Consider the following 27,567-nt stretch of genomic DNA (forward strand, 5'->3'; position numbering starts at 1 on the left):
TGCTATCCACCAGCTCCTAACTCTAGCTTAAGTGAACCTCTCAAGTACTTCCCGAATTTTCCCGATGAGCATGACCGATAAACTTCTGTATAATATTGGCAGGACATTGGCAGTGAGGCCGATGACTATACCCACCAGCAGAACGACAGCCATAGCAGGAATTTTGTCCACGTGTCGATGTAGAAACGTTGCGCAAGAAGGGCAGCATTTCGTGAGGATCAGAGATAACGGTCAAGCTAGCATGACTTGCAACCATATATGGATGTATTGTGAAACTAGGTATGGAATAAAGCTTCTGAGTTGGAGAAGCCACCACATATCATAGTACCTGATTGTTGAATATGTAGGATTGCTATCTTCCACAGAACTAATTTGACAGGCCTCAGGGCCAAAGTCATCATCGCTATCCCAAGCTGAATGATCAACAGATTGGAGAATATCCTCCAGATCTTCCTCATAAATAGGATGAATTCCACACATCTTGACATTCAAATTCCAACACCTGTATTCAAAAGTGGCATTAATTTCTGTACATTCTTCGCGGTTAATGACATAACAGCTCATCCAGAGGTGATCGGACTTGATATAAGTTTCGTAGCAGTTATCATAGCCACCAAGGGTCATGATGTTGTCGTTGAGAGACAGATGACATTTTATACCGCGTAGACAGCTCGAATGGACAAAGCCCATTGGTTTGTACTTGTAGACAGGGCATCCTTGAGTTATAGGAACTCCTGGGGGGAAAACTGTTCCTGCTTCTGTAAGTAAAGAACCGTCAACAGTGTAAATTCTTCGAAACACATGGTGTGGGTGGTCAGTGCCACACTGAACTATTGGTTCCTCAGGAGCCCCAAAGACAGCGCAAAGAGCAATCACTTTTATCTTAGATGCAGAGGAATACGGAGGGAATTGTATTTGCAACGTAGACCCCAAACTGCGATGTGTAAACCACTTTGGAAGTCTATTGCCAGGAAAGCTACACTCATACAGGTGCTAAGTGCATTCCTGCGAAACACAAGCATGATTTGTATGTGAGAGAGTGTTGCGGATCCTTAGCAGATTTTTAGGATTTAGTTTTTTACCTATTTCAGTTAGGATTTGTTTTTAAAAATTCTTCTTATCATTAGGGATAAATATCTTATTTATTTTTTATTTTTTATTCCTTGTATTTTGGGATCTTATTGTTTTTCTGTTCCTAGAGATAAGTTTCTACAGCTTATAAATTTGTAAGTAGCGATTCAATCAATAACACAGATTAGCTAGTCTTTTCTCCTTCAACCAACTCAACTTGGTATCAAAGCATGGTTGTTCTGACCTGTAAAGTTGAGAAAAAAACCATGGTAAAGACTGCCATGACAGGGGCAAGCAGAGGAGCAGACTCGGATGGTTCTACGATCATCTCGTCCTCCTCTACAATTGCTCCTACTCCTTCTTTCCTTGATCAATCCCTCTCCTCTCCTCAAATTACCTCACTCAAATTAAATGGAAAAAACTTCCTCTCTTGGTCTCGGTCAGTCCTAATGGTCGTTAAAGGAAGGGGTAAGCTCGGATATCTCTTAGGTACTCTATCAAAACCAGACTCAAAGGATCCGCAACAGAGAGCGAGAGAGAGAGAGAGAGAGAGAGATCTTTCAATACCTTAATGCAGCATAATGGATGGAACTCGATGTATCTTTTCAGCAATGTAAAGGCCATGATCTTGCCATACGGTTTTTCAGCTAGCTTGAAGCAATTCAGAAAATTCAACATCAAACCCTCGCCAGTAGATGCCAACAGCGGATTTGACAATGTACCAAGTGAGTCGCAATTATGTGCCTCAACAATAGTCAGACTAGGTGGAAGCTCCGGCAGCGATTCCAGCATCTTGCAATTATACAGTTCGAGATGTTTAAGCTTGGTTAGAGAAATGAGGCTTTCAGATATAGTGACTATAGCATTCCCGCTTAGATACAGACTCTCTAAGAAGATGAAGCTGTTAAGATCATGCGGTATTGCTTTCTGAGGTACGTTGCAGTCTCGTAAATCTAACTTCTTCAGAGACCGAGGAAGAAACAACTGTGTCGGAGTCAAACTCTTTCCGGGCATCAATGTGATTAAATAAGTGAACTCCTCCAATTAGGCCTTGGCTCAGACCTTCTCCCAAAGGATAGCCTCTCGAGCTTCTTCAAAAGCATGAGGGAAGGTGGGAGTTGTTGAATGGCAGTCCAACTTATATCGAGATCTTCTAGATTTTCCATGTTCCCCAAGTCCTCAGGCAATTTTTCCAACTTCGAGCAACCCATTAGATTAAGCACTCTTAGGTGCTTCAGATTACCAATGAAGCTGGGAAGAGAGATAAGGTTCCTGCTGTTCTCCAGATTGAAAAATTCTAGGCCTGTGACATGTCTCATAGTGAAGGGAAGTTCTCTTATTGCGATCCTGTCTAAGGAAAGTTCCAATAATTTCCCATGTTTCCCGATATGTCCGGAAACTTGTTGAGTTTTGAACAGCCAGAAAGTGTCATAGTTCTAAGGGCTTCCAACCAGATGTTATCGGGAATGCTCTCCAGATTTTTGCAGTTTCTCATGTTCAAAGCAACAAGCCTTTGAAGCCTTGCAACTGATGGGTGAACACTCAATAAACTAACACAATCTTCAAGGATTAGCTCCTCAAGATTCGGCACCGCTTCCAAGTTAGGGGTACTAACAAGATTTGCCGAGTGAGAAAGGTTGATAACTTTCAACTTCCCCATGTACTGAAAATGGAAAATTGGAAAGAATCATGAACATCGGTGGTAGAGGAACTTTGTACCTGAAGAAACTAAGCTGAGTACTTACCTCTTTCCTCTGAAAAAGTTGTTGCAGTTTGCTATAAGGCAAATTGAGTTCCCCGAGTTTGTTTGGCTGGAAGCTCGAAGGAAAAGATACTAATGGACACCCGCTCCACTTAATAAATCTCAACTCGTTAGAAAGATAATTGAGGCCTTCAGGGAGTCGCAGGTTTTTAATCTCGAGTAATCTCAGCCTTTTCATCTTTGAGAAAGCCTCGGCATCCACAGTAAATTCTTCTGTTTCGTCTGAACCAAGGACTATGCCTTCAACTTTCTCTGTCCCCTGACAAATCGGAGAAAACACTCATACCAAATGCAGAGGAAGGAATATGCAGCTACTGAAGAATAGCGAATTGAAGAAAAAACTCAATCCACAAAATAATGGTGAGATAGTAAAAATTTTCAGATAAGATAAAGGTGCTTTTACCGTATTATTTATCAGCACATGCCGAATTTCTCGAGTAAGCCATAGTCTGCTCTGTTTGCCAGGATCTTCAGGGCATTCTGCCCTTACAATTTCCCGACCCATCTTTTGCATCAAATCATGCATCTCGATCTTGTTTTCTGAAATAGCTATAAGAGACTTATCTTCCAGAACTTTGATCCCAATATCAGGATAAACCGCATTTGTTCAATATATCGTTTATGCAAACAATGTTTTTGGACTTGAAGAAGCACGCAATGTCCAAGAATATTTTCCTTTCAGTTTCCTGTAGTCCGTCATAACTTATTTTGAGAATTCTTAATGTCTTTTGGTCAGGAAATTCTTCCATTCTTTCCAATGCGCATCTCCATTCATTTGTGGTTCTACCACACAGAAAGGAACCTACCACTTCAACCGCTCGAGGAAGACCACCCACAAAATGTACGAAACGCTTGGAAAGCTCCTCATAATCTTCTGTAGGATTGTCTCTTCCAAAAGCTTTCCAACTAAAGAGCTGAAGTGCCTCATCCTTATAGTCCTTTGGCCATATATATTTCACCTACTCCATGGTATCTTAGCAATTGTTGGTCTCTAGTTGTAATGACGATCCGGCTTCTCGGACCAAACCACTCGCATTTTCCAGCTAAGAGCTCTAACTGCTGTGGCTCATCGACATCATCAAGAACAAGAAGTATTCTTTTACGACACAAACTCTCCTTAAGCGCAATAACTCCATCATGCACATTCGGCACTTTCACATTCCTGTCCTTCAGTGTTTCAGAAAGCAGTTGTTGCTGTAAATGATGTAGAGCACCTCTTTTAGAAGCTTCTTTCACATTGGCAATGAAGCTGCTACCTTCAAAATGACATGAAAGCATGTCATAGGCAGTGCGGGCAGTGGTGGTTTTACCTATTCCACCCATACCACAGATCCCTACCATGCGAATGTCGTTCAACCCTTTGCATAAGTGCTTACCAAGTTCTGCCATGCGGGCTTTTATTCCAACCAAGTCCTTCGTAAAGATTGAGCAACCACGAGCCAACTCACTCACTATAACTTCAACAATGTCGTGGATACATTTTGACTCATACCTATGAATCAGTTAAATACATCACTCATTATTCAACCACGTTATCCTGACATAAATATAGCTAAAAGATAGGTTTCAATTAAAGGAGAGACGTACTAAACGAACTCTACTATGGAAATGAGCCAGAAATAACTTACAGAAAGTCATTGATGGTGGCAGAAATTACCTGTCACGCAAATCCCATCCTGCGAGACCAGCCACTTCTGTCAGTGCATTCCTCCAGGTCTGCACCTTCTGTAAATTCCCTGTGAAATTCTCTTCATGCTCAGCGAAAGCTTTCGCAAAGTGAACTGTCTGTTTGCGTACTTCTGAGGGATCCACATTGTAGAATACCGGCCAAACTCTCTGTCCTATCAGATCCTTACACTCCAGAATCTTCACAAGTTCATCCAAACACCATCGCGAAGAAGCATTGTTTTTGGACAAAATCACTATAGGGAACTTCGATTCTTCAATTGCGCTGAGCAATTCGGGGGATATAGCTTTTCCTCTCTCAAGCTTTTCATCATCTCGGAAAGTCACAACGCCTTTCAGATCCAAAGCCGCATAAAGATGGTCTGTAAAGTTCTTTCGGGTGTCTTCTCCTCTAAAGCTAAGAAACACGTCATATTTGCAGCATCTTTTTGAAGAAAAATTAGATGGAGGAGCACTATCCTTTCTCCTGGAAGCCATAGAAGTATAGCAGCTTCTCTGTGTATGGAGTATGAAGACTTTGAAGCAATGTCTTAATCAGTTAACAATCAGCTGCAACAAAAAAAAGCCGTTATTGGGAAAGATAATATAGCAGTAAGATTCAAGTCATACTATTCACTTCCAATTTGGCACCTAGTGAAAATAGACCATGCATATGCATGCATCTTCATCATATTTCATCGTGGCAATCTTCTTGGGAAAGTGGAGTATTAATGTAAAAAAAATGATCCAAAAAGTGCTTCAAGTGAATGTAATTATAAATTATCGTGAAAATCGAAAGTCAAAATATGACGCTAAGTGCGCATGAATACATCTATGCGGCTATTTGACGAAAATGAATGGAAAACAATTTCAGTATTTGAGGCGTTTGATAAACTAACCAAAATTTCTATTCTAGAGTAGAAAAGAGAAATGCGTTTGTTAAAAAATTTTATTCTCAAATAATATTTTAATAATATTTTGAATTGTTTAATTTTTTTCTTTCTACCCATTCTTCTTTGGCCTGGCTCAAATATGACACTACGATCAAATTCAAGATACAGATTGCTGCAGGCCCGAGTGGGAAGAACAACACAAAAATAAGAAAAGAAAAAAAGAAAAAGAAGAAAAAACTGATTTTCAAAATTGTGCTTAGAAACAAGAAGCAACTTTTTCTTCTTGTTTCTCTTCCAACTTGTTTCGGCACAATTTTTGCAAAAATGTGTCCGGGAACAAAAGTTTACAAACGTTTGTTCCCAAACTATTTCGGGAACAAAAGAACGAAAATTTGTGTGGCCGTTCTTGCAACGGGCCCTAAGATCAAATTCAAATGTTTCAAGAGTCCGAGGTTCCTTACAAGAGTATATATATAGCACTATTCTCAGGAAATCCGATCAAAACTCTATTCAATATCAAACATCTCGCCACATTTTCAACATCCAAATGCAACTCATGAGATGTGTGCTTTGGACAGAAGATACAGAAGTTCATGGTATTAATGCCTAAGCATAGTTCCGCTTTGACCATCCTTTTAGTTTAGGCAATCCCTTCAAGACAAAGCGACGAGATTATCAGGGAAACTGGCTGCTTGTTCTACGGAGTCCTTGGCTGTGAAGCTGCTCAAATAGTCTAATCGGTGATGCGTGTGGCTCATGGTCATAGTCACAGTGACAGAATTTGGTATTCTAGATCCTCCAATTTAACATAGAACAAATTCTAGAAGTATGGCAACGAGAGATATTTGATTGCAAAAGTTTTTGTCTATCACTTGGAAAACTATATATAGATTCAATAGGACAATAACGAGAATTAGTCTGCAATTCAACGGAATCACAGCCACTGCCGATCAATCAATAGGAACTCAGCCTTTTTCAATGCATTTGAATTGCAGCAACTTGGCAAATTTTGATGTACATTTAAGCCAATGAAGACTTGAACTACTGCGAGATCAAATAAGATCCTGAAAAAAAGTGTAGCCAAGACAAAAGGTACTGTCAACTCACTGAGGCTCAGAACAAATCGATTCACGGGGCGGAAAGACAATCTTTATGTTCCAGAAAATCACCACCAGCTGCGCCAAGTCGAGCCTCGAAGTAAATCAAAGTCAATCAGTGATGATTAAACTTTTCGTTTCACCAGTTACAAAGGGATAGTAGTTGGTGGAGCCATCCATGGCCTCACGTCAAGAGTTGAACTTGAAGGATTCAACTGTATAATGTCTATGCTATTTTCCTTTTAAAGAAAGGGATCGTGCAGTGAAGTATGGAGTATAATCTTTAAAAATGATGGAAGATGCTCTTCTTCTTCTCCTTCTTTTAGCAACCTTTCCTTGTGACGCCCGTATATTGGTCACTCAAACCAGAACCATTTTAAGCTAGTTTTCGTAGTCTTGATACGAATGTAATCAATTCCAATCCTAATTTCTTTTGAGTTGAACCATAGGTGCGGCTATTTCCACGTTCATTTTGGCTTAAAATACACATTTCTAAGTTGATTATCTAAACTACCCCTCCAATTTAATCAAACTTGCACTGAATATAATAACAACTTCTTTAGGCAAATTTGTGATCCACAAATTGCAACTTCTTTATCTCTGTTTACTGCAAAAAATTTCAGCTTTATAATCTCTATTGCGCCAAGCAGGAAGTTCTATTCTTATAAATTTAAAGGTTAATACCGCGAAAAATCACAAACTAGTACTCCTGTAACAAATTTATTCAAAAATTATTTCTATGACCACAAAAAACCCCAGATTGGTAAACCTGTGACAGTTTTACCCTCCGTTAGTTTCTGTTAAATTTACCATCAAATTTATGAGTTGGATGACAAGTGGCAGTTGACGAGTGTACCGGTTTGGGATTTTACTCTCCTTTTGCCACAGATATACCAGTTTGTAATTTTTCGTGGTATTAATCCAATTCAACGGAAGGTAAATTTGTCACAAATGTACCAGTTTGGAGTTTTTATGGTAAAAAAATTATTTTTGAGTAAATTTGTCACAAATATACCAATTTGGAATTTTTGGTGCTCAAAAAATTAGTTTTGAGGTAAATTTGTCATAGATATACCGGTTTGGGATTTTTTGTGATATTAATCCTAAATTTAAAGATAAATATGGAAAGAAAAGGAGACGAAAAGATTATGACTAAACAATCTTACTGTTCTACCCTGAAGAAAGTCGTATATATTGTTCGTACTCCAATATTTCCTGCCCTCAACATTTTTTACTACGATAAAACATGAGTTCAAATGTGAAGAAGCTGTAACCAAGTTTGGACCTCCATCAATGTCCAGAAAAAGCGTGACTCAATGATTTTCTACCATCTCAAACCAACAAGATTACGCCGTCAGGCGTCGGCAAACTCATTAAACGAAAGTTGTCTTCTTTACATGGTTTTGGACAAAAAGACATCTTTTTTTACCGGTGATTCACTTGTCAAATTTGTGATGAAAAATATGGTAATGGACTCGAAAACTTAGCAGAAGTATGTTGAGTGACTCGAAAACTTAGCAGATTATGCAGTTAAGGAAGCCTTAATGTTTGCAAAAACAAAAGAATGAGCAACAATGCATATTACTGTGGAGGTGGATACTGAATTGACTCTATTATCCAATTTCCAACATCAACCCAGACTTATTCAACTCTCTAACACCGCAGGATTCAACTTATATACAAACGCAGATAAATCTAATGTGAAATCATCTCTGAAACATTAAAGAGATGACCCTTTGAGGAAATACATATTACTAAGCTTCCCATCCTACACAAACTGTAAAACCCAACTAAGAAAATATTCTGTAGGTCTTGGCTGAGAGAACAATCTGTCTCACTCCTCCAATCGGAGCAAGCACTGCTATCAACACCCCGATTATGATAGAAATCTGTTATCAAAACACATAAACAAACAGATGTCGCAAAAAAAATGAGAAGAATTTGATGAAAGGTGCATAAAAATGTAAATATCCTTGCTTGAGTCTAAGTTAACATACCCATGATGCTATCCAGTGGAAGCTCCAACTCTTAGGCCGGTGGACTGCGAGCCACATGATGCAGGGTATCTGAAATTTAACGTGGAAAAGAAACCAATATCATGTTAAAACGTTTTGATCATTTTACTGTTTAAAAAGAACCATTTAATTAGAAGCGTCGTTATCGATTATCATTTCGTCTTTCGACTTACAAAGTAAGAAGTGGATGCGAAAACAAGTCCTCCGAAGAATCCCAGCAGTCCCCCGAAAAATGGGATGCACATTCCGATGAACCCAGTTAAAGCTGTCGTCGACACAGAAGAATTCTCAAATCAGCCAGATGATTGATCCCAAATAAAGTCAGATGATCGATTTCCTTCTGTTATTTAAGGAAATCTCCCTGGTGGATCAGTGAAAGAGTTGAGCATTGAGGGAAGTATGATGATCTTCTTACCAACGTAGACACTGCGAGATATGAGGCGAAGGGGACGTCCCGGCTTGTAATTCAACCGTTTGACCAGGCATGACTCGATCTGATCGAACACGGGCATTGCAAAAACCTATGATAGGAAACAAGTAGTAACAAGTGAGGTAATTGCATACAGTTCTGTATCTTCTTTTCCCAAAACACAAGTAAATATATATAAACCAGACATCCTGCTCTGAGAATGTTACCTGATAGCTTCCAAGGACGTGAAGAAACACCATGAAGTTAGCCACGGCAATGAGCCAGTTTGGCTTCTCCAGAGAAATAAGGATGTCGTCTTCAACGAGCGAGCCGAATGCCCAGAACCCGGAGGCTGCAACCGACAAGTAGCACAGCGCCACGACGGCATAGGCGACGATCACGCCCTTCCACATCGGCTTCTTCGACGGCTTCTCCGGGGTCGACGGAATCGTGGCCTGGATCTCAAGGACGACGCTGTGCCCGGCGAACGCGAACGCGATGGTCCCGAGCGCGTTCAGCGTGTCGAACACCTTGCCGGCCGTCGTGTGGGATCGGACTCCGTACTTGATCCCGTGGTGGTGGTGGGCCCCTCTTATGGTTGAGGTGACGAAGGCCACCATCGAGTAACTGCATCCATGCAAAATTTTGATAAAAATATGGAAGCAAATTAATAAAGTGCTCGTTTTGAACTCTATAATCCAAAATTGCATAACAACTTGACATGAAATTGAGAGCCAGAGAAAAAAAACTTAGTCTTCTTACCAAAGGGACATGAACGCAGCGAGCAGAGAGACTCCCTTCAATGAGTTGAAATTAGGAGTTTGGGAGAGCAAAATCTGCAGGCCAGTGAAGAAGAGTATGTAATACGTCTGTCTGACGTTCGCCATCGCTGGAAATACCAGCTCCAGGCACTTCTTCAGCGATTTCCCTCCAGTCACGGTGTACACGATGTCCGTTGCAACCTGGACGAGCGTCTGCTGAGGCATGATGGACCAGTACCCGACCTTCGAGCCGAAGGCGTGCTCGGCCAGCTCAGTGTACCGGTCAAACCGCTTCCCCGGGACCACCTCGTGCATCTCCACGAGTTGCCACAACGTGTACAAGGTGACCAACCACGAGACGATGATCATGCCGATTCCAGGAACCCTGTAAAAGTTGCGCTTAATTAACGAATTTCGACGGATAATATTATGACTTGAGCCAGTAGACTTTCAGTTCGCTGGGATTCAATATACATCCCAAATTGAGGGCTATGCTTATTCAGAAGTAAATATATGCGACTTTAGCATACATCGTCAGCCTAATAAAAGTTTTACACAGGCGGCTTTATTTGAAACTGTGGGTTGTTATAATCCTCAAACCAATGGTGGATAAGGCTATTTGTGTAAATTTTTTTCTTTTGCACTCGACGTACTTTGATAAAATAGAGTGATTGTGCTTTAAATTCATCAAGGATTTTCATCTTCTCTAATAACGATCGAAAAGAATTTGTTCATATAGATCCATCGCTGAGATCTATGTAGGGATGGGATGATCACAGAAGGCGATTTTATATGCTTATCTAAGATAGGTGCGAGGACGTGAGAATGCATACAAAATTTTGGGAAGTCTAAAGTTAGTAACTTAGCAGATAAAACTTATGAGAAACATACCATCCAATTTGAGACACCGCAAAGGGCAAGCCAAGAACACCAGCGCCAACCATCGCAGTGACATTGTGAAAGGCCGAGTGAGTCCAGTTTGCCTTCCTGGATGCTGTAACCGGAAGCCAGTCGTTCAGATCCTGTTCGTCTTTGTCCATCTTGCTTGCATCTCCTCCGTTACAGTTGTTTTCCTAAGAAAATTAACAGTAATGTTGAATGATATCTGTCACGAGCGAAAAATGGCCAGGGCTTGCTTTGGCAATTGGGAAGTGTTGCGAAAAACAAGCGTACCATGGCGTTATGAACCTTTTTGTCCTCGATGTCCATGTTGCAGATTGTCTCGTCTCTTGGAATAAGGAATCAGCGAAGATTCTTCTGCATGAACAAGAGCCTCAACGTTATCTATCTCCGCACGAAAAAAACTTGAAAGAAATTTGTCTAGTGTGAAAATCATGCCATAGGAAAAGAACACAGCGATCCAAACACAGTTTTTCGAGATTTGCGCATCGACGGCGACGATCAGAAATCTTAAATACAGAGAAGAACAAGACAAACAATTGCATAGCAGCCAAACAACCACCCAAAAACAGAACTTTTGTAATGCTATTCAGGAAAATCAAACAACATACGAGGGCAACGAACGATGATGAACCCCCCCCCGAAGAACGCGAACGAGTCAAGAACAAGTGATGTGTGGAGAACGTGCAGGAGATCTGAATCTTGCCTCTTAAGGAAGGAAAAAGAAAGAGGAAGCTGAAACCTCGGAGGGGTGTGTATATAGGCGAAAGACCAAGGTTTCAAAACCGACGTTGATGCGTTTACTCGTTCAAGTCGAGGTTTTGGTTCCGAATCTCACTAGATGTCAGTTGGTTTTTGACAGTTGAAATCGTGCCCTATTTGTTGCCTCAGGTTCCTAGCGCATGTGGGTCTAATCTCTCTCTCTCTCTCTCTCTCTCTCTCTCTCTCTCTCTCTCTCTCTCTCTCTCTCTCTCTCTCTCTACTTATCTGAAAATCCAACGGTTTGCTGAATTTTGAGCTTCCATGTTTATCTGCTGTTATGCTGTAGTTATCTATATCCATCTATAGATATGGCAAATTTGTATCAATTGATGTGCCTTATCCGAGCAAAATAAATGCTTTAAAAACTTAGATTTAGCATCTCGTTGATTGCGTGATTTCGATTACTGTATTAAGGAAATTGGAGAAATCGAGTTTAGGATATACCCATTTCCCACTTTACAGAGGAGAATGTCACCAGAAAATGTGCTGATTAAAGTGAATGTCATGCTTGCATTTGTGCATGCATAAGCCTAACAAAATATAATTTATTTACGCCGATGCACTGCTAGGGTTTCCTTAGCTTTGCAGAATAAGGGCCTTCTGTGTTTGGGCCGTTTTCTGTTGCATTAGGCCTTATGGCCTCCTGTTCCTGCTTGTGTTGTTCTAGGCCTCTTTTGCTCTGTGTTTCTCTTGTGTCTCTGTTATGTTTCCAAGCCTCTTTTGACTTGTGTTTTTGTTTTTGTTGCTTATATGATTGTTAATCTTTATCTGCCGAAAAGGAAGAAAAAAAAAGTTAGATGAGGCGACTGTGATTAATTAAGCTATAGAAAAATTTTCAATTTCTGATTTATTAAGTACATTGCCGCACTGCTTTATCCATTTGATATAACAAGGTCATTATGTTAGGGCGGGATGTGCAGAAGTTGTAACCCATTTTCAATGTAAATCGGGGTTAGAAACCCTAATCAGGGCGATATAAAAGCATAGGAATTAAAACCACGATTTCGAGAACTTTTTGTTCATATGAATGTTTTGAGCAAGTTTATGGTAGCAATGGAACGGGAATTTTGGAGAAGAGTGACGAAATTTTTAAACTATTGGACTTAAAGAGTTAATTAATATTTTACAACTACGAAAGAACACTATGTAACAAATTAATGCAAAAAGTGAACACTTTTTTTTATTTTGGCTGAGATAAAAATGCTAAAGAATATTGATGAAATAATCCTAGTAAACGAAGTGTCCACACTAAACGTTGTGGAGCTTATCGTTCTTGAGAGCCAACAAATTCGTCGCTTCAATAAGATTCCTCTTAAATAAAGAAACTTAATTTCATCATAATCTCGAGATCTTTATAAAAATCAATGCGCATTTGACCTTGAAGCTTGTATCGAAAAGGATAATCCGACTAGCCCCAAGACTAGATAGCTGTCCGCTGCCACGACCAACAGGGGTGGGGGGACCGAACGGTCGACACATGCCAGATGGGCCTTCCTATTTGCAAGAATTCGCTTTTATCCTTCGACACAAATTCAATGCGGCTAATGGACATACTTTATTTTTCGCATCGTCTTACGAAGTTACTAAAAATATGTTCAATCTCTAATCATGATCACGAAAATGATTAACTTGCGCACAAGCTTAAAAAAAAGAAGGGTAAAAAGGAGCACACGAAATCCGAGCGTTCGTCGAAGGCTATCTCCCCTTTAATTTTGACGGCGTTGAGCCGCGCGCATGTTCAAAAAAGTCAAAATAACTGACTTCACCATCCCGTGTCAGCAGTAAGTCCTTGAAATGGTGACACGTGGCAGCCCCTTGCTTGTCCCCGCCTGGCCGCGTGGCTGATCCAACGGTTGAAGTTTTTTCTCCGTCGTTTTCAGTTTTGGCGCACAAGATTACTGGCGGCTCTCTCTCTGCCGCTTGCAGATAAAAGGGAGTACAAAGAAATGGAAACAGCTAGACAAAAGAACCATTAGAGTTAAAAATCGCGAAAATTCTCGGAACCGGTCCGCCCGTGTCACATTAACTCAAACCGATTCGCATCGTAAATATACCCCACTATTGCCTTCCGCCTAATATCCCGCGAAATCAACAATTTGTACATCTCGACATGACAGTTAAATCCTAAATGAATCTCTCGAACGATATCGTTTTGGAAAGCCGAATCCAAAGAAAAGGAGTCGAAATTGGAAATCCACTCGCCTTATTCTGGACTTCGATATATCCGTCTAGGATTTTCTTTCGCGGAAAAAAGAATAGATCGAAATAAGCACAAAATTTCTTCTGGCCAAGAGAAGAGAGAGATAATATTTCCATTCTTGAAGATATAGGAAGAAAAAAAAGAAGATGAGGCATATTCCCCTCTCTCTCTCTCTCTCTCTCTCTCCTCTCACTGGCTTACGAGAAAGGCATCGTTTTTCCCCTCTGTTTTCTATCTCGCTCGACAAATCTGTTACTTGATTTTCTCACCACCCGCAATCACCCCTTCTCTCCCTCTCTCTCTCTCTGTCGCTCACGCACACAGTGGCATTGTTTATTGCGGTCGCGACCCACCAAAAGTCCAACTTTCCTCCATCAAACCAGCACTCTCTCTCTCCCCCACCTGAGCGAGCTGCAAGAACGTAGTTCGAGCCCCAATTCGTCCCCCCGTTTCCCTTTCCTTTCTGGACCCAAGAAAGCAGCATGGATCTGTGGTCTCTGAACGTCAAGAACGCAGGCGGCAGCCCGTGTCTCCTTGGCAGTTCGTTCCGGGAGGTTTGTGGGCAATCTGGGAGAGGATCCGCCGCCGCCAAAGCCGCCGCCGCCGCCGCCGGGTCGAGGGTCTTCGAGATCAGCGCGTTCAAGAAGCGGAGGCCTTGCCACGCGCCCCGTCCCGTTCCCCACCGATCCCTGGCTGTTCGAGCTCTGGCCAAGAAGAATAACGGCTCCAATTCTTCCTCACCTGGTGCGTTGAAAAAACTCGTCGTCTTTGAGAAACGGGAGTTTTTTTGTGGGTTGTGGGATTTGTTTTGGCCCTTGTTTGATGTGGGTTTGTGTTGTTTGGTTTCCTCGCGTTGCGATGATTCTTGATGGCGACGGCCCTTGTCGTCCCTTTTCGTTTTCATCCGTATGTGTCATCAAGTTTGACTTTTTCTTTTTTTTGGCGGTGAAATCCCTTTGAGGATGGGAAAAAGGAAAAAGTATATGTTAATCTGCGGAGGCCGTGATCTGTGCGGATTTTGAATGCGTCAATTCGAGCTCTAATTTTGCTAATCTAGTGGATCACTAATCGTGATAAATCAGAAACCTTTTTATGCATGCGAACGACTTTAAATTGTCCTTGGGCACTGGATGAAGGCGGCGATCAAATGGAAAAAATCGGGAGTTGCTCGCTTGTTTTGATGTTGTGCTCCAAAGGGTTTCATGATTATCTTTCACTCTGCAAGGCTGCATGTTTCGGCTTGTTGAGTTTTCGACTCATGGATTGCTAAGTCATCTGTGCATTGTCATCAAGATTATTTTCTCTGGGTATGTCTGTGGTTGTGTTGTAGCTGTTATGATATGTTGTAACTTGCAAATTTGGCAAGCGTATCCTTTATAGTTGTAGGGGCTGCTGCAGCTGTGGAGTGCTTGTCACACACTTTGCAAATAGCTGCAGGACCTTTTTCACACCTCCAGCTTCTATGAGAAAGTCATACGACTGTCCAAATTGGTACCATAAATTGTCAATTGCTACTATTGGCTGTTAGTACCGTTTAAGTGGGTCAGCTCTTAGTTGGTTTTCCTGTTTTGGCAGCTCGGGAAAATGCTATACCTTTAAGCTAAGGACTAGAAATTTTCTTTTCTTTCTATTATGTCGTTCCCTCTCGGTGGAAAATCTTGTGGAGCTATGTAGAGCAAAAATAGTAGCTCAGGTGAATTAACAGTCTCAGGTTTCATATTTTGATGCCCCTGGTATGTCCTGTTTTTTTCCCAGGGTGTAAGTCCCTTTCTGGTAGTCTTCTGTGAGTATGTATTAGACATGTATACGCATATCAAGAAGTAGGAATAGAAAGAGTATTGCTGCAACTTTATTTTCAGAATGTATGATTGATTAAAAGCAGATTGCTTTGGAAGATACTGGATACCGCAGTAATGCTAGAACAGATTGCAACGGCGGTTTTAATTTCCACATTGACCTCTCTGTGGGGCAGTATTTAATCTCTAGCTCAGAGGATGATAACTCTAGTGTCTTCAATCCGTTAGGACATGAAAGGATTTGTTTTTTTTTTTTTTTGTTGCTTTTTGAGTTGTGATGTTCTAGTACCATGTCCTGAAAGGAATCAGGGAGAAGAATGTGTTTGGTGTGTCGGTTGCTTAAAGATAGATATATACTTCTTCAAAATTATCGCTTGGGAAGAAAGTAGCAAAACAATTGTATTGAAGCCAAATTCTACAACACTAACAATAATGTTGACTTAACGTTCTGTAAGACTTCTTGAAAAGTAGGCCAAGGTAACGGTTGTAAAGAACTACAACTCATTGTCATCATAGCAAGGATAGATTAGATTAGTATAAAATTGAAAAATGCGACATGAGAAACAATAATACCCTAAAAAAGTTTGTCGTATATTTGCTTGCTCTTTTCAACATGGAGCTTTTTGTAATCTAAGGAATGGAATGTTTCTGTTGCCTGATTAGTTTTTGTTGCCCTCTTGCGTAGTCCTTGGGTTTTCTTTTGCTAAAAAATTCTGAGCAATTGGTATTTTAGAGTCCAGGCAGAGAAAGGAAAGACTCGGAATTGAACCTTGATTTTATGCGGTCTGGACTTGTGCTAGACAATTCTCAAAAAGCTTAGTTAAGGAATTTTTTGAAAGCTTTTTTTCCTTTAACCATCAGTAATCTCTGTGGAGACAAAAGCTGCATGAACCAATTGTCCTACAGCTGTTACTTTTTGGCAACGAGGAGCAATCCTAGCTCTTGACTGGCAACTTCTGATGTTGATCAGGGGTTGTTCTTTCTATCAAAGATATTCTGTTTAGCATTTATACCTTTATCTAATGCAAGTGAGTAGATATTTACTGAATTCTCCTTTTGGTAATTTGTAAGTTAATGGTGATGTGAACTGAAGAAGTACTCAAATTGTAAGTGGAAGAGATGATTTTTGCAATATACTATGCATAAAGCACTAGACAACTTGAGAGTATGTAAAGTCGGGAAAGTCTTGCACATCATGGACTTTTTGGTAACTTTGTCACAGGAAATGGCGATCATTCTACTCCAGATTCTTCTGATGTCAACAGATCCAATGATACCGCTTCTCAGAAGTCTAACCATAAGAATCCGGATTGGAGAGAGTTCAGGGCAAATCTTTTTGCAAGGGAGCAGGTAACGTTATTTCACTTAATGGCTATTCTTTATACAGAGACTCAGAGAGGGGACTGCATGTCTGGGCATGTCATTGTTAGTCGTAAACAGTTACATCTAAATATCCAATCATGAGTCTATTTTGGTGTTAAAAGGGCCTGCATGCAAGATTATCCTGGTCTGACCTGTCTTTTGTTGTATGAAATTACCCTACAAAAGGTAAATACAGGCTGAAATTGAACTGATTGAATGAGGACAAATGGTGGTGTTGGTGGAGAAAACCTTGTTTTGGTTGGACAAAAGTAAAAGAAGGTGAATGACAATGGATTATGAGCTATTTGAAAGACTCTGTCTATTGCACAAGTTACAAATTGACCTATACGCCAGAAGTGTGGTAAAGATGCATTTTGAAATTTCTAAGAAATAAAGGTGCAATTTTAAATTTCTCGAGAGTAATATACAGTCACTCCAATCTCTCTCCAATATCTCTCCAACTTTATAGAGAATGTGGGCCCAAGAGATCTTTTGTCCCCTCTTGAATCCTCTCCTCAACGCAAGGGAAGAAAGAGTCCACCATCCTCTATCAGTCTTGTCTCACTTTCTATCATACAATCCCTTCCATGGGCTAAGGTGTCAGTCTGAGATGTCGAGCGGACTTTGTTGGAGCAGTTAAAAAATTTGCAAATCCTAGTGGACAGTTTGACTTAATCCTCCACTGGTGATGAATATATGCTTCCCTTTAATGACTTGGATGAGTGGTTATTTACTTCTTGAAATTATTAACAGGCAGAAAAAGCTGAATCAGAGGCTCACAACAAAGATGAGGGTCATCATGAGTCCAAACCTCTAGGCATCAAGTGGGCACATCCCATTCCAGTACCAGAAACTGGCTGTGTCCTTGTGGCTACGGAAAAGCTTGATGGGGTCCGCACTTTCGAGAGGACAGTTGTTCTCCTTCTCAGATCGGGAACTAGACACCCACAAGAGGGGCCATTTGGAGTAGTCATCAACCGGCCACTTAACAAGAAGATCAAACACATGAACCCCACTAACCTCGATCTTGCCACAACATTCGCCGACTGTTCTTTGCATTTCGGTGGCCCTCTCGAAGCGAGCATGTTTCTACTAAAATCTGGGGAAAAGGCCAAGCTTCCTGGCTTTGAGGAGGTGATTCCTGGTCTATGTTTTGGCGCCCGCAACAATTTGGATGAAGCAGCTGCGCTTGTCAAGAAGGGAGTTTTGAAGCCTCAAGATTTCAGATTCTTTATGGGCTATGCTGGATGGCAGTTTGATCAGTTGAGAGAAGAAATAGAATCTGATTATTGGCATGTCGCTGCATGTAGCTCAAATCTGATCTGTGGTGGTTCATCGAGTTCATCCTCAGGCCTCTGGGAGGAGATCCTGCAGCTAATGGGCGGTCACTATTCAGAGCTCAGCCGAAAGCCTAAGCAAGATATGTAGATACTTGTGGGCTTGAACTGAATAAAGAAGCTCGAAAACAATTCAGATCTTTGAGCCAGAATCTTGTGGAAAATAGTATTAACTCAAATGTACAGTACTATAGCGTAGGTCTTCCTTTTTCCAACTTTTGTTCCTGGATAGGAGCATGGGTTGTTGGTAAAGACATGTTCTTGTTTTCTTTGATTTGATTAATGCACTGTTATTTATCTTTTTAAAGAAAGGTGTGCTAGATACATTCTCTTGGCAGTAACCATGTGCCTATTCTGTAAAAAACTCGAGTAAATGGTTACTTGTTATTATTGTTAATGCTTCTTGACTAAGCATTTTGGCGATATCTGTCCTGCCTTCCCTAGTGATTACACTGTGGGAAACATCACAGCGGCTCATTATTTCTTGACTCCTACTTGGTTTCATAAATACCGAAGTTGAAACATGAACCAGGAGTTGACAATAATACATGTCGAGAAAGGAAAAGGAGAGAGAACAAGGCTGAAGTACCCTGTTTCAAGTTTTTCTCAGTAAGCATGGTTTGTAACTTACTCATGAACCTTAAACTTTGCCTACACTTTTTCCCGACATAAGAGGAACTCGGAACAATAATTAAGCTAAACTTGTGCTACAAAACTAGAGTTGACTTTGGATGCGTGCAAAATTTACTGGTAAGTTTCGAAGGAAAGGGAAACTTGTTCCCCTTATGGGCTTTCACTTGACGAGAAAAAAACACTCTTCATGTTGTACCCAGCAAATTTCCTTCCAAGATTTACAGAGTGACACAAAATGCCAAGAGGCCCTTCTTTTCATCCACAAAATAGAGACGAATATACATTTAACAAAAGCTACACTCCCCATTTTATACACGTAACACCTTTTTATTTCAGCTTCGTAATGAAGTTCTTGAGTGTTTGTCACAGATAGGTGTGCTTTCACTGGTAACAGCAGCCATGTCCTAAGAGAACATTCTCCCTGTTGACACCTCCTCCAGACTAATGCGATTGCCCATACTTGTTGGTTTTGTTCCTGCCCAACCGTGCATTTCGAACTGCCTGCTGGATTTGTCTCTCGTGCTCTTTCAGCATATCATCGATGTTCCCTCCTGGTGGCACCAGCGGTCCTGAATAGTGGATCCTGTTTTTCTTCGGTACATATCCCTAATTTGCAATTACAGAGGATAACTTAGCAGGTGTAAAGGCAGAGCCTGGAAGTTCTTTGCTAGGAAGAATTTCACGGCGCATTTATGTGCTTGTCTAACATAACACCATGTGATTCATAGAACCCTTCGGAGTACAACCACAAGTCCAAGCTGCATTTTCCGTTTTTAGAAGCGTCGGATCAGATATATTATGACTCGATACACCTCAGGATGCATGTGAATTTCATGACAGCGGCATATATTGTAGTCAATAAACTCAGGCTTTAAATTTCAGGTGATATTTTAAGTATTGTAAGTGACTGAGCAGAAAATGCAAATGTGGCTGTACCTGCACCAATTCTTTAGGAGGCCCCCCCTCGTCCTTTTTAAGAGATGCATTTGACAAGTCTGCTGTTGCATGGGGCATGAGAGACTTCTGCGTGTTCAACTCTGCTTGATGCTTCCTGGAGCTACCCTTACTGGTCAATGAAGATTCGGTTATGCTGGGGTGAATCATTGAGCTACAATGAGAATAACCATTCGGTCTGTTTACTCTCGGAGGCTCAATTGGGAAACCGGACCCACTATCCTCCTGGGGATTGAACTTATGACTAATGCTTATGGAATTTGACTGTCCCTGCAAATTTCCAAGTTTCCATAGTGAGAAATTGAAGAGAACAAAAGAGAATGTTTCCTCATAACCTTACTCATACCTGCAAACAAACCTCCCCCTTAGCATCAAATTCTGGCGTCGGCAATTTACCATCTCTTGAACCCCTCCTAACAGATTCAGGTCCTCGTCCCTTGACTGCCTCTGCTTTTTGCCTGAAGTTCAAATTCATAAGTCGCGTATAAAAGCCTCCCATGATTAGGGAAGAATAGCAGAACATCGTAAAGGGCAACGGAAGCTGCAGTAGTATCCTCAAACGTTGCCAAAAGAAAATTCAAGAGCCACAAAATTGTAGAATGAGAAGATAAAATGGTCTACAATGATACTGGCATACCTTCTTGCTTCCACATTTCGTAGCTTGGCGTCAAACTCTTTGCTTGGAGGATACTTTGGCAGACTTGATATGTCACATGGAAGGGGTCTTGTCATAAAAAACTGAAATGGAAACTAAACTTAGAACTGTGGGGGCAAACCAGGAATATATCACCCCATATTTGCAATCTGAAACATTTTTAAGTTTTAAGTTCCATTACACTATGAATAATTGAAAAACATCACCATCTCGAGAGAATGAAAACAGTCTCTACGTATTTCCCATCAGTAGAGGCAAATGCACGTTTAACAAGACAACCAAAATGACTCAAGCAGCTTTCCTTCCAAAATCGTAATGAAATAACCCGAAAGCCTAGAAAATAATAGCAAGTTATCACCTCACTTTTCAGTGCAGAAGCAGCGGATCCTCTCTCTTTTGGTTCCATTGCTAGGAGCTTTTCAATAAGTGCCAGAGCGGAAGATGGAAAGTCTTTGAATTTCTCGGCTACCTGGCGTTTATGATGTTGCTGAGTTCTGAAGCTAGTTGCTTGTGGAAACCTTGTATTACGCCAGTAATCCTCAGAAGGAGAACCACACAACTTGAAAATTTTATGCAATTGCTCCACCTAAGAATGTTCACAATTTTGTTGGTCAATCATAGCAAGAATTTTAAGTGTTAAGGAATAATCAAAGAAGCAACTCTCAAACTGGGAGAGGTATATTTTCGTTAGTGTAGATGACACAATAGCACAGAAATCACATTAGGGAGGCTACCTCAGTTCTTCCAGGCATAATAGGCTCTCCTGCAAACAATTCGGCAAGGATGCAGCCGGTGCTCCATAGATCCACGGCAACTCCATACTTGGTAGCACCAAGCAGCAGCTCAGGTGCCCTATACCAAAGAGTTACTACACGACTGGTCAGTGGCTGCTGTTGGTCAGGCTGAAAAAATGTGGCAAGACCAAAGTCGCCAATTTTGAGGACTCCATCATTATTGATAAGGAGATTAGAACCCTTAATGTCTCTATGCAAAACACCACGTTTATGGCAGTGTTCCAGTCCACGAAGCAGTTGTTGCATATAACATTTAATCTGCAAGATCACGAGGAAGATCGTAATTAGGCGTCCCTGTAATGCAGGAAAGTGCTCTCAGTAATGTCTGAGATAAACAGAAGAAATTTAAGGATTAAACTTTTTAAGCAGTAAAAATAAAAATAAAGACAGAAATTTCGCTGAAAAGACAAACCAAAGTCGAACTCTAAGTTCTGTGAGTCAGAAGTTTAAGCTAGAAAATGTTATGTGCCTTTTGTTCAATTTTGTTTAAGCTCTTCCAATTTGATAGGCTAAAAAGAAGGAAAAAGCATGTCCCCTTAGAGATCAAGTCTATTAGACTGATGGTGCACCACAATCATACTTTCAATGACTACCTCTGACAATTTTATAATGTTACAGCAGGAGAAACATACCTGAGGCTCGCTTAACTTGACACCAGGCCTGGCAACAAGGCCAGCGAGATCATGCTCCATATACTCGAACACAAGATACAAGCTCCCTGAAATCCTGGAAGTGACAAGACCCTCAAGCTTCATAACATTGGGGTGATCAAGTTTCCGCAAGATATGAATTTCCCTAGCCATGAAGCGCACACTCTCGGGATCCATGTTAGCGAACCTCACTTTCTTCATTGCAACAATTTTACCTGTTTCGAGGTCACGAGCCTTGTAAACAGTGCTGTAGGTCCCTTGTCCAATCTACATGAACAGCATTTCATTCATTTCATTTACATAAATGACAAGGATGAAGTGGAGACAATCAGCTAATTATCCTAGAATCATGAATCAGAGGAATTCATTGTTACTCAAACAAAATGAATGGTTAACATAATTCCAACAACTAAAGTTGCTTTAAGAACGTGGTTACACAAAAATAGGAATTAACTATCATAATTGTAGCAAAAGTGCATTGATGTTCTTTAGTACTGTACAAGGAGAATATCACCAGGAACTCTATTCTTTATATCATCAGGAGCCAGGAATTAATGCAAAAGAATAAGGCCAGGAGGAACACTCACTTGGTTTAACTTCTTGAAGGACTCTGCTTTCCTAGGCACCAATCCTCTGATAGCATCTCCGGCGACCGAAGTTAGCCAAGATGGCCATCCAGCAACAATTTGCTCTCCTTCTACACCGTGAGGCATACTGATGATCCTCGACATCCCCTGTTGTCCTCCATTTTGTCCTAAATCCATGCTCATCCCTCTCTGATGTCCCTTTGTGGGTCTCTCAACAATCCTGGTTTTCTTTTCAGCTTCTTCTGCTGCGCCGTGCACAGAACCCCGACGCACTTGCGAGGATGCCTTTGACATTGGACGATTTGAGCCATCTTTCCCGCCATTCCCCTGTAACTCTATTGCAATATCCTCTCTCTTGGCACTGGGAGGGACCAACTGGACAGAGGACTTGCTCAATTCCGCAGCCTTCACATCTTCCTCAATCTTTTCGTCAACGACTGCTTCTTTCGAACACAAGCAGCCCATAATTTCACCTCGCTCTCCTGGCCGCCCAACAGATATATTCTGAATTTGTGAAAACACCCTTTTCGAGGCACCTTTGAATTAAGCATATAGAATCTTGTTTCTTTCCTGATTGTCCCTGTAAATTACCTGCGTCGTTTGAGGTTATCCCCAGAGTTTTTTCCAGCCTGATATCTTGAGAAAGGATTTGATGCAGCACCCTCAATCCGACCAGATATCTTCAACCAATATCCAGAATGAGGAGGGTGGCGAAAGGCAATAATGGAAGGAACCTGGAAACGTTTTCCGGAGACAGAATGAATGGAATGCTGCTTTCAATGACAAAGAAGATTCTTCAGGGACAAAAATCGCAATATGTTTATGATGTTTTGAACAAAGTGGGCCAACAAGAAACGAGATTTATCTTTCACAGATGGAACAGAGAAGACAAGGATGGATGAAGGAGAAGAACACAGAATCAATCAGCCCTCTCAAGAACAAGAAGAAAGAAAAGAGCCCAGACCAGAAATCCCAGCTCTGAACACCCAGAAAAGAGAAAGGGTAAGTTTACAAAATGAGTCACATTGAAAGGTTCGTTGATGCAGGAGTTCTGGCCGGTGTTTCTGGGTGGCAGGTTTCTCTATCTCGGTTTCCTAATTCTGAAAAGCCGAAAAGAAAAACGCCTAAATTCACGAAAAACGAAAAACAAATAAATTTCTGCAAGTTCTTTGAATAGGCAAAGCCAGAGATGTGCGTGTGAGAGAGAGAGAGAGAGAGGACGGAAACGGAAAATCTCAAAAGATCAAGGGAAAAGGGGGAAAAAAAGAATAATGGGATTCGCAGTTTCTTGATTTCGGAGATGGATAGTGGGTGACAGATGCTTCAGAGAGAGAGAGAGAGAGAGAGGTGGGTTGGGTGTTGAGAGAAGCCCCCTAGGAACGCGGGAGACCATTGGTTTCGAGGAGTGTAAAGGTTGGAATGATGGTGTTCATCTCTCTCTCTCTCTCTCTCTCTCTCTCTCTCTCTCTCTCTCTCTCTCTCTCTCTCGAAGGATGACACTGGAATTGTCAAACTGCCATAAACAAACATTCGGTACCAACAAGAAAGAAGTCTCCTCAGTCTCAGAGGAATGTTGGTGTGCGGAGTGCCTGAAAGCAGAGGGACGTGCTCTGCACTAACATGCTGCAACCAAGTGGGACCAGCTGTCCTCAGTGCCACGTCGCAAATCGAACGAAAAATTCTTAATTTTAATCAGTGTGCATGTGAGCTCGATGCATCCGACACTTTCGCCGTCATGAGGCCCGAAATACACTAGCTCACACGGCCCTAGTGCCCATTGAAACCATCTCTCGACTGTAAGGGGTCTGCACAAATTTCTGGTGGGGTTCTTCCCATTTGATAGCATAAATAGCTCCGATGCAAACTAACAATGGCGCCTTGCGAAACTATTGCATGCACCTAAAGAAGTACACATGGGCTCGATGCATGCGATTGGTTAATCATTCAAGATTCACATGATCAAATGGATCGCACGAGGCAAGGCCCGCCCCATTTCGTGCCCGACCTCCCCTATAATCGGTTGTACTCAGGCCGTATCAAAAACTTAACATAAAAAATGACAAGGTGGATTTTTATCGGACGGAGTGCATACTTTACTATTTTATATTGAAACTTAGGACATGGGCACACGTTTTCCAAGTTAAGGTTTCACGATGAGTCCACATCTAGTCCTCTTAATTTATGATGCTGGGACAGGAGCAAATATTCCCCGACTCCATAAGATCTATTCCTAGAGAAGATTTACGTTCAAGTAATTTTGACTTTAAGGAAGAAGAAAAAGATTAATTATTCGATTGTAAACGTTAATATGAGCTCAATCTCGAGCCAGCTCTCGACATTATCCATCATGCAATAACGTCCAAAATTCCCTTACATTCGTCGCAAAACTAGCTCCTCTCTCAACACGGGTCTCGTTCTGCATGAACACATACAATGGCGTTGCTGGGTGTTGCTCTCTCTCTCTCTCTCTCTCTCTTCTCTGCTTGCCCGTGTCTGTTTCTGCCTCTCCTCCTTAAGACCGAGCATTTTCGAGCGGTTTTGATCGAACCCCTTCCTCGAGTGTTCCAGCTATCGGAGCTGATGGATCTGGTGAACTCGTTCATGAACTGGGTGGTGCCGCCGGCGAGCCTGGTGATGCTGGCCTTCGCGTGGCCTGCTCTGTCTTTTCTCAATGCATGCGAATGGCTCTACAACACGAACCATGGCGAGAACATGGGAGGACAAAGTGGTTATCATCACCGGTGCTTCCTCCGGTATCGGAGAGGTGAGAAAACAGAAAAGCTTCTGCGAATTGTCACCTCTTCAAGGCGCGCGCGCGCAAGAGAGAGTACTTACTAAAACAGAGATGATCAGGCACAAGAATGAGAGGATTTAACATAGGCCCCAATTGGGATCAGAAGAACACTGTTGCACGGTTCGATAGGAATATTTGGCTTCTGTCAGATGTTATTATGTGTCAGATTTGTAAGTGTGATATGTTGCTGTTTTATTTTCACATTCGCATGACCCTGTTACACATGATGAGTGCCTTACCTTTTGTGAAAGTTTGGTGATGGTTTTTAGTATTTTCCCAGATGACGCTGTACTCTAGCATGTGATGGATGCTTTAGTGTTGTAGTACAAGCGAATTCGCATGACTCTCTGTTGATTATAATCAGGGCAGTTTTCTACAAAAGAGTCATGAATCCTCTAGACATAACTATACCATTGGATTACGACATTCCGAGCAGTTTGTTTTGGGCGATAGCGGGCCGATAAATGTGGAATTTGGGGTGAGAGCAGCTAGTCTTGCTGTCGATGCAAATGAGTCATTGCTTTCTATAGGTGAATGTAACTTCGCCTGCCCGGCTGAATATAGCAAGTTATCAATTTAGAAACTCTGGTGAGGTGTAGAGAGTCTCAGAGTCGCAAGAGAGGGCTACTTATCTGCTTGATAACACTTTGCTGTGTATGCGTCGACTTAGAAGATCTATTGTTCTGGATTTCTTTTGTCTGAGTTAGTTTGACTGCTCAGAGTCTTGGCATGTCCAATCATTTGATCCATCTTGTTAGCTGCATCATTTTATTTTCCTTCCTTCTTGGTAGATCTATATAACTACATGAACTTGACTTTAACCTCAGCAAATTGCTTATGAATATGCGAAGAGAAGAGCAAATCTCGTGTTGGTTGCACGGAGGGAGTTTAGGCTCATTGGTATCAGTGAGAATGCGAGGCAGATGGGTGCAAAGCATGTCCTGACCATCGCTGCAGATGTTGTTAAAGAAGAGGATTGCCGGAGATTCGTCAATGAGACCATAAGTCTTCACGGGCGTTGTAAGTATCACTTAATTCTAACTCGTGTGTGACTATGGTTGAATGATCTACTTATTTACTCTCTGTTACTTGACTTTGGAGTACTCCAAAAGCGGAATCGAGCCTTTTTTCCCCTGTCAATTTTATAGCTTGATAGAAATTCTCTTAAATCTTTGCAGTGGATCATTTAGTGAACACAGCAAGTCTTGGACATACATTCTACTTTGAAGAAGTAACAGACACATCTGTTTTCCGGCATTTTATGGTATGATCTTCTTGTGCTAGTCAAGTGGATTTCTGAGAGTACCACCCAATTTTTTGCTCTCCAATTCACGCATATCAATTTTAGCACAGACTAGTGGCAATGTCTCGCTTCATTGTTGCAGGATATAAACTTTTGGGGAAATGTTTATCCAACTTTTGTGGCGCTGCCTTATCTACACCAGAGCAATGGGAAGATTGTAGTAAACGCATCGGTGGAGATCTGGTTACCTCTGCCGAGGATGAGCCTGTATTCTGTGAGTATATTGAGATCAAATCCGGCACGTTCGAATATGTTGTAGAGGACGTGCAGTTGACATATTTTCATTCTTTAATGATTTTTTACAATAAAAATCAAAGTGATTGTAGTTATGGCTGAATGATGAATCGAAATGTTGATTCTAACTTGAAAAAAAATTGTTTCGTGGACTATCAGCAAAAATCAATGCCAATCATCATGTGCATTGTGTACATTATTGCATTTGTATGAAAGACGACAGAGTAAATCTGATCTTCATGGCGATTAGTTACCCTCAATTGGAGAATTAATGTGCTCGAATCGTCATCCGACAAATACAATTTTGGTATTAGAGAACTGTGGTCCTCTACTTTAATTCTACTTTGCTAACTAGGCAGCGAAGGCAAATAATTTGCTTATCACTCACTGGTTACGCTGTCACAAATAGAGAACCATTTTCTGGTTTGGTTTTACGAGTTTGTCAACTATTTATACGCAGGTACATGTCAGTGGGGGGCCCGTGGAAGAGTTTGCAAAGTTGATCGTATCGGGCGCTTGCCGAGGAGACCCATACGTCAAGTACCCGAGCTGGTACGACACGTTCCTCCTCTTCAGGGTCTTTGCGCCAAACGTGCTCCGGTGGACATTCCGCCTGCTCCTCGCGACACACGGTGCTCGAAGGACGTCCGTGGTGGGGAACGGGAGGCCCATCTGGGAGGGGGCAGGGAGGCCGATTCTGGAGGGCCCTTCGCCAAGGAAGCTGATTGCTAGTCCGGTCACCTCGTCGCAGCTCAACCCTCAGTATCAGCAAAATGTGGAATGAATTGGGGAGGCTCCTCTTGATGACTAATCACGTTGTGCAACTTCACATCATCTTTTCGGGTGCCTGTGTTAATAATCTCTGCTTGCATTTAGATTCTTGTGAGGGAGAATAATATGAACTGAACTTGACTCTGTGCTTTGTTGGAGAGA

At 41.5% G+C, this 27,567-nt stretch overlaps 4 protein-coding genes and 1 pseudogene across 4 annotated transcripts; 2 read left to right on the forward strand and 3 right to left on the reverse strand.

The window, feature by feature from the left end:
* Window positions 1-231: 231 nt before the first annotated feature.
* On the reverse strand, window positions 232-5,062 carry LOC115686738 (disease resistance protein RUN1-like; annotated as a pseudogene).
* Window positions 5,063-8,178: 3,116 nt separating this feature from the next.
* LOC115686752 (lysine histidine transporter-like 5) lies at window positions 8,179-11,301 on the reverse strand. The gene is made up of 9 exons (XM_056308774.1): window positions 11,258-11,301; window positions 10,847-10,930; window positions 10,565-10,746; window positions 9,675-10,058; window positions 9,140-9,539; window positions 8,919-9,024; window positions 8,677-8,768; window positions 8,486-8,554; window positions 8,179-8,377 (listed from the first exon to the last, which is right to left on the reverse strand). The coding sequence occupies exons 2-9, from the start codon at window positions 10,880-10,882 to the stop codon at window positions 8,279-8,281; spliced, it is 1,368 nt and encodes a 455-aa protein (XP_056164749.1). The 5' UTR covers window positions 10,883-10,930; window positions 11,258-11,301; the 3' UTR covers window positions 8,179-8,278.
* Window positions 11,302-13,995: 2,694 nt separating this feature from the next.
* Window positions 13,996-18,371, forward strand: LOC115686754 (uncharacterized). Its single transcript, XM_030612148.2, has 3 exons — window positions 13,996-14,279; window positions 16,554-16,681; window positions 17,447-18,371. Exons 1-3 carry the CDS (start codon window positions 14,018-14,020, stop codon window positions 18,119-18,121), a joined length of 1,065 nt encoding a protein of 354 aa, XP_030468008.2. The 5' UTR covers window positions 13,996-14,017; the 3' UTR covers window positions 18,122-18,371.
* Window positions 18,372-18,827: 456 nt separating this feature from the next.
* Window positions 18,828-23,778, reverse strand: LOC115686744 (probable serine/threonine-protein kinase At1g09600). Its single transcript, XM_030612132.2, has 8 exons — window positions 22,304-23,778; window positions 21,699-21,983; window positions 21,007-21,324; window positions 20,631-20,858; window positions 20,255-20,355; window positions 19,964-20,075; window positions 19,600-19,887; window positions 18,828-19,269 (listed from the first exon to the last, which is right to left on the reverse strand). The coding sequence occupies exons 1-8, from the start codon at window positions 22,766-22,768 to the stop codon at window positions 19,105-19,107; spliced, it is 1,962 nt and encodes a 653-aa protein (XP_030467992.2). The 5' UTR covers window positions 22,769-23,778; the 3' UTR covers window positions 18,828-19,104.
* Window positions 23,779-24,658: 880 nt separating this feature from the next.
* Window positions 24,659-27,418, forward strand: LOC115686739 (11-beta-hydroxysteroid dehydrogenase B). Its single transcript, XM_056308921.1, is given in 6 exon segments — window positions 24,659-25,018; window positions 25,020-25,067; window positions 25,925-26,117; window positions 26,276-26,361; window positions 26,483-26,614; window positions 26,990-27,418. Coding segments are annotated over 6 exon segments (1,170 nt in total). The 5' UTR covers window positions 24,659-24,736.
* Window positions 27,419-27,567: the final 149 nt, after the last annotated feature.

This window comes from Syzygium oleosum, unplaced genomic scaffold (assembly GCF_021117445.2).
Source record: "Syzygium oleosum isolate NSW1041296 unplaced genomic scaffold, Sole_v2.1 Sole_v2.02, whole genome shotgun sequence".
NCBI lineage: Eukaryota > Viridiplantae > Streptophyta > Magnoliopsida > Myrtales > Myrtaceae > Syzygium > Syzygium oleosum.

What these genes read in the sequence shown, in the direction of transcription:
- LOC115686752 (XM_056308774.1), bottom strand. Translation starts at nt 10,882, where the DNA reads ATGGACATCGAGGACAAAAAGGTTCATAACGCCATG. An exon ending in AAAAGGTTCATAACGCCATG is followed by an intron (nt 10,747 to 10,846) that starts GTACGCTTGTTT and finishes TAATTTTCTTAG; the next exon opens with GAAAACAACTGTAACGGAGG. An exon ending in ATCTCGCAGTGTCTACGTTG is followed by an intron (nt 8,769 to 8,918) that starts GTAAGAAGATCA and finishes TGTCGACGACAG; the next exon opens with CTTTAACTGGGTTCATCGGA.
- LOC115686754 (XM_030612148.2), top strand. Translation starts at nt 14,018, where the DNA reads ATGGATCTGTGGTCTCTGAACGTCAAGAACGCAGGCGGCAGCCCGTGT. An exon ending in CTCCAATTCTTCCTCACCTG is followed by an intron (nt 14,280 to 16,553) that starts GTGCGTTGAAAA and finishes ACTTTGTCACAG; the next exon opens with GAAATGGCGATCATTCTACT. An exon ending in ATCTTTTTGCAAGGGAGCAG is followed by an intron (nt 16,682 to 17,446) that starts GTAACGTTATTT and finishes AATTATTAACAG; the next exon opens with GCAGAAAAAGCTGAATCAGA.
- LOC115686744 (XM_030612132.2), bottom strand. Translation starts at nt 22,768, where the DNA reads ATGGGCTGCTTGTGTTCGAAAGAAGCAGTCGTTGACGAAAAGATTGAG. An exon ending in CCTTCAAGAAGTTAAACCAA is followed by an intron (nt 21,984 to 22,303) that starts GTGAGTGTTCCT and finishes CTGTTCATGTAG; the next exon opens with ATTGGACAAGGGACCTACAG. An exon ending in CGAAATGTGGAAGCAAGAAG is followed by an intron (nt 20,076 to 20,254) that starts GTATGCCAGTAT and finishes TTTGAACTTCAG; the next exon opens with GCAAAAAGCAGAGGCAGTCA.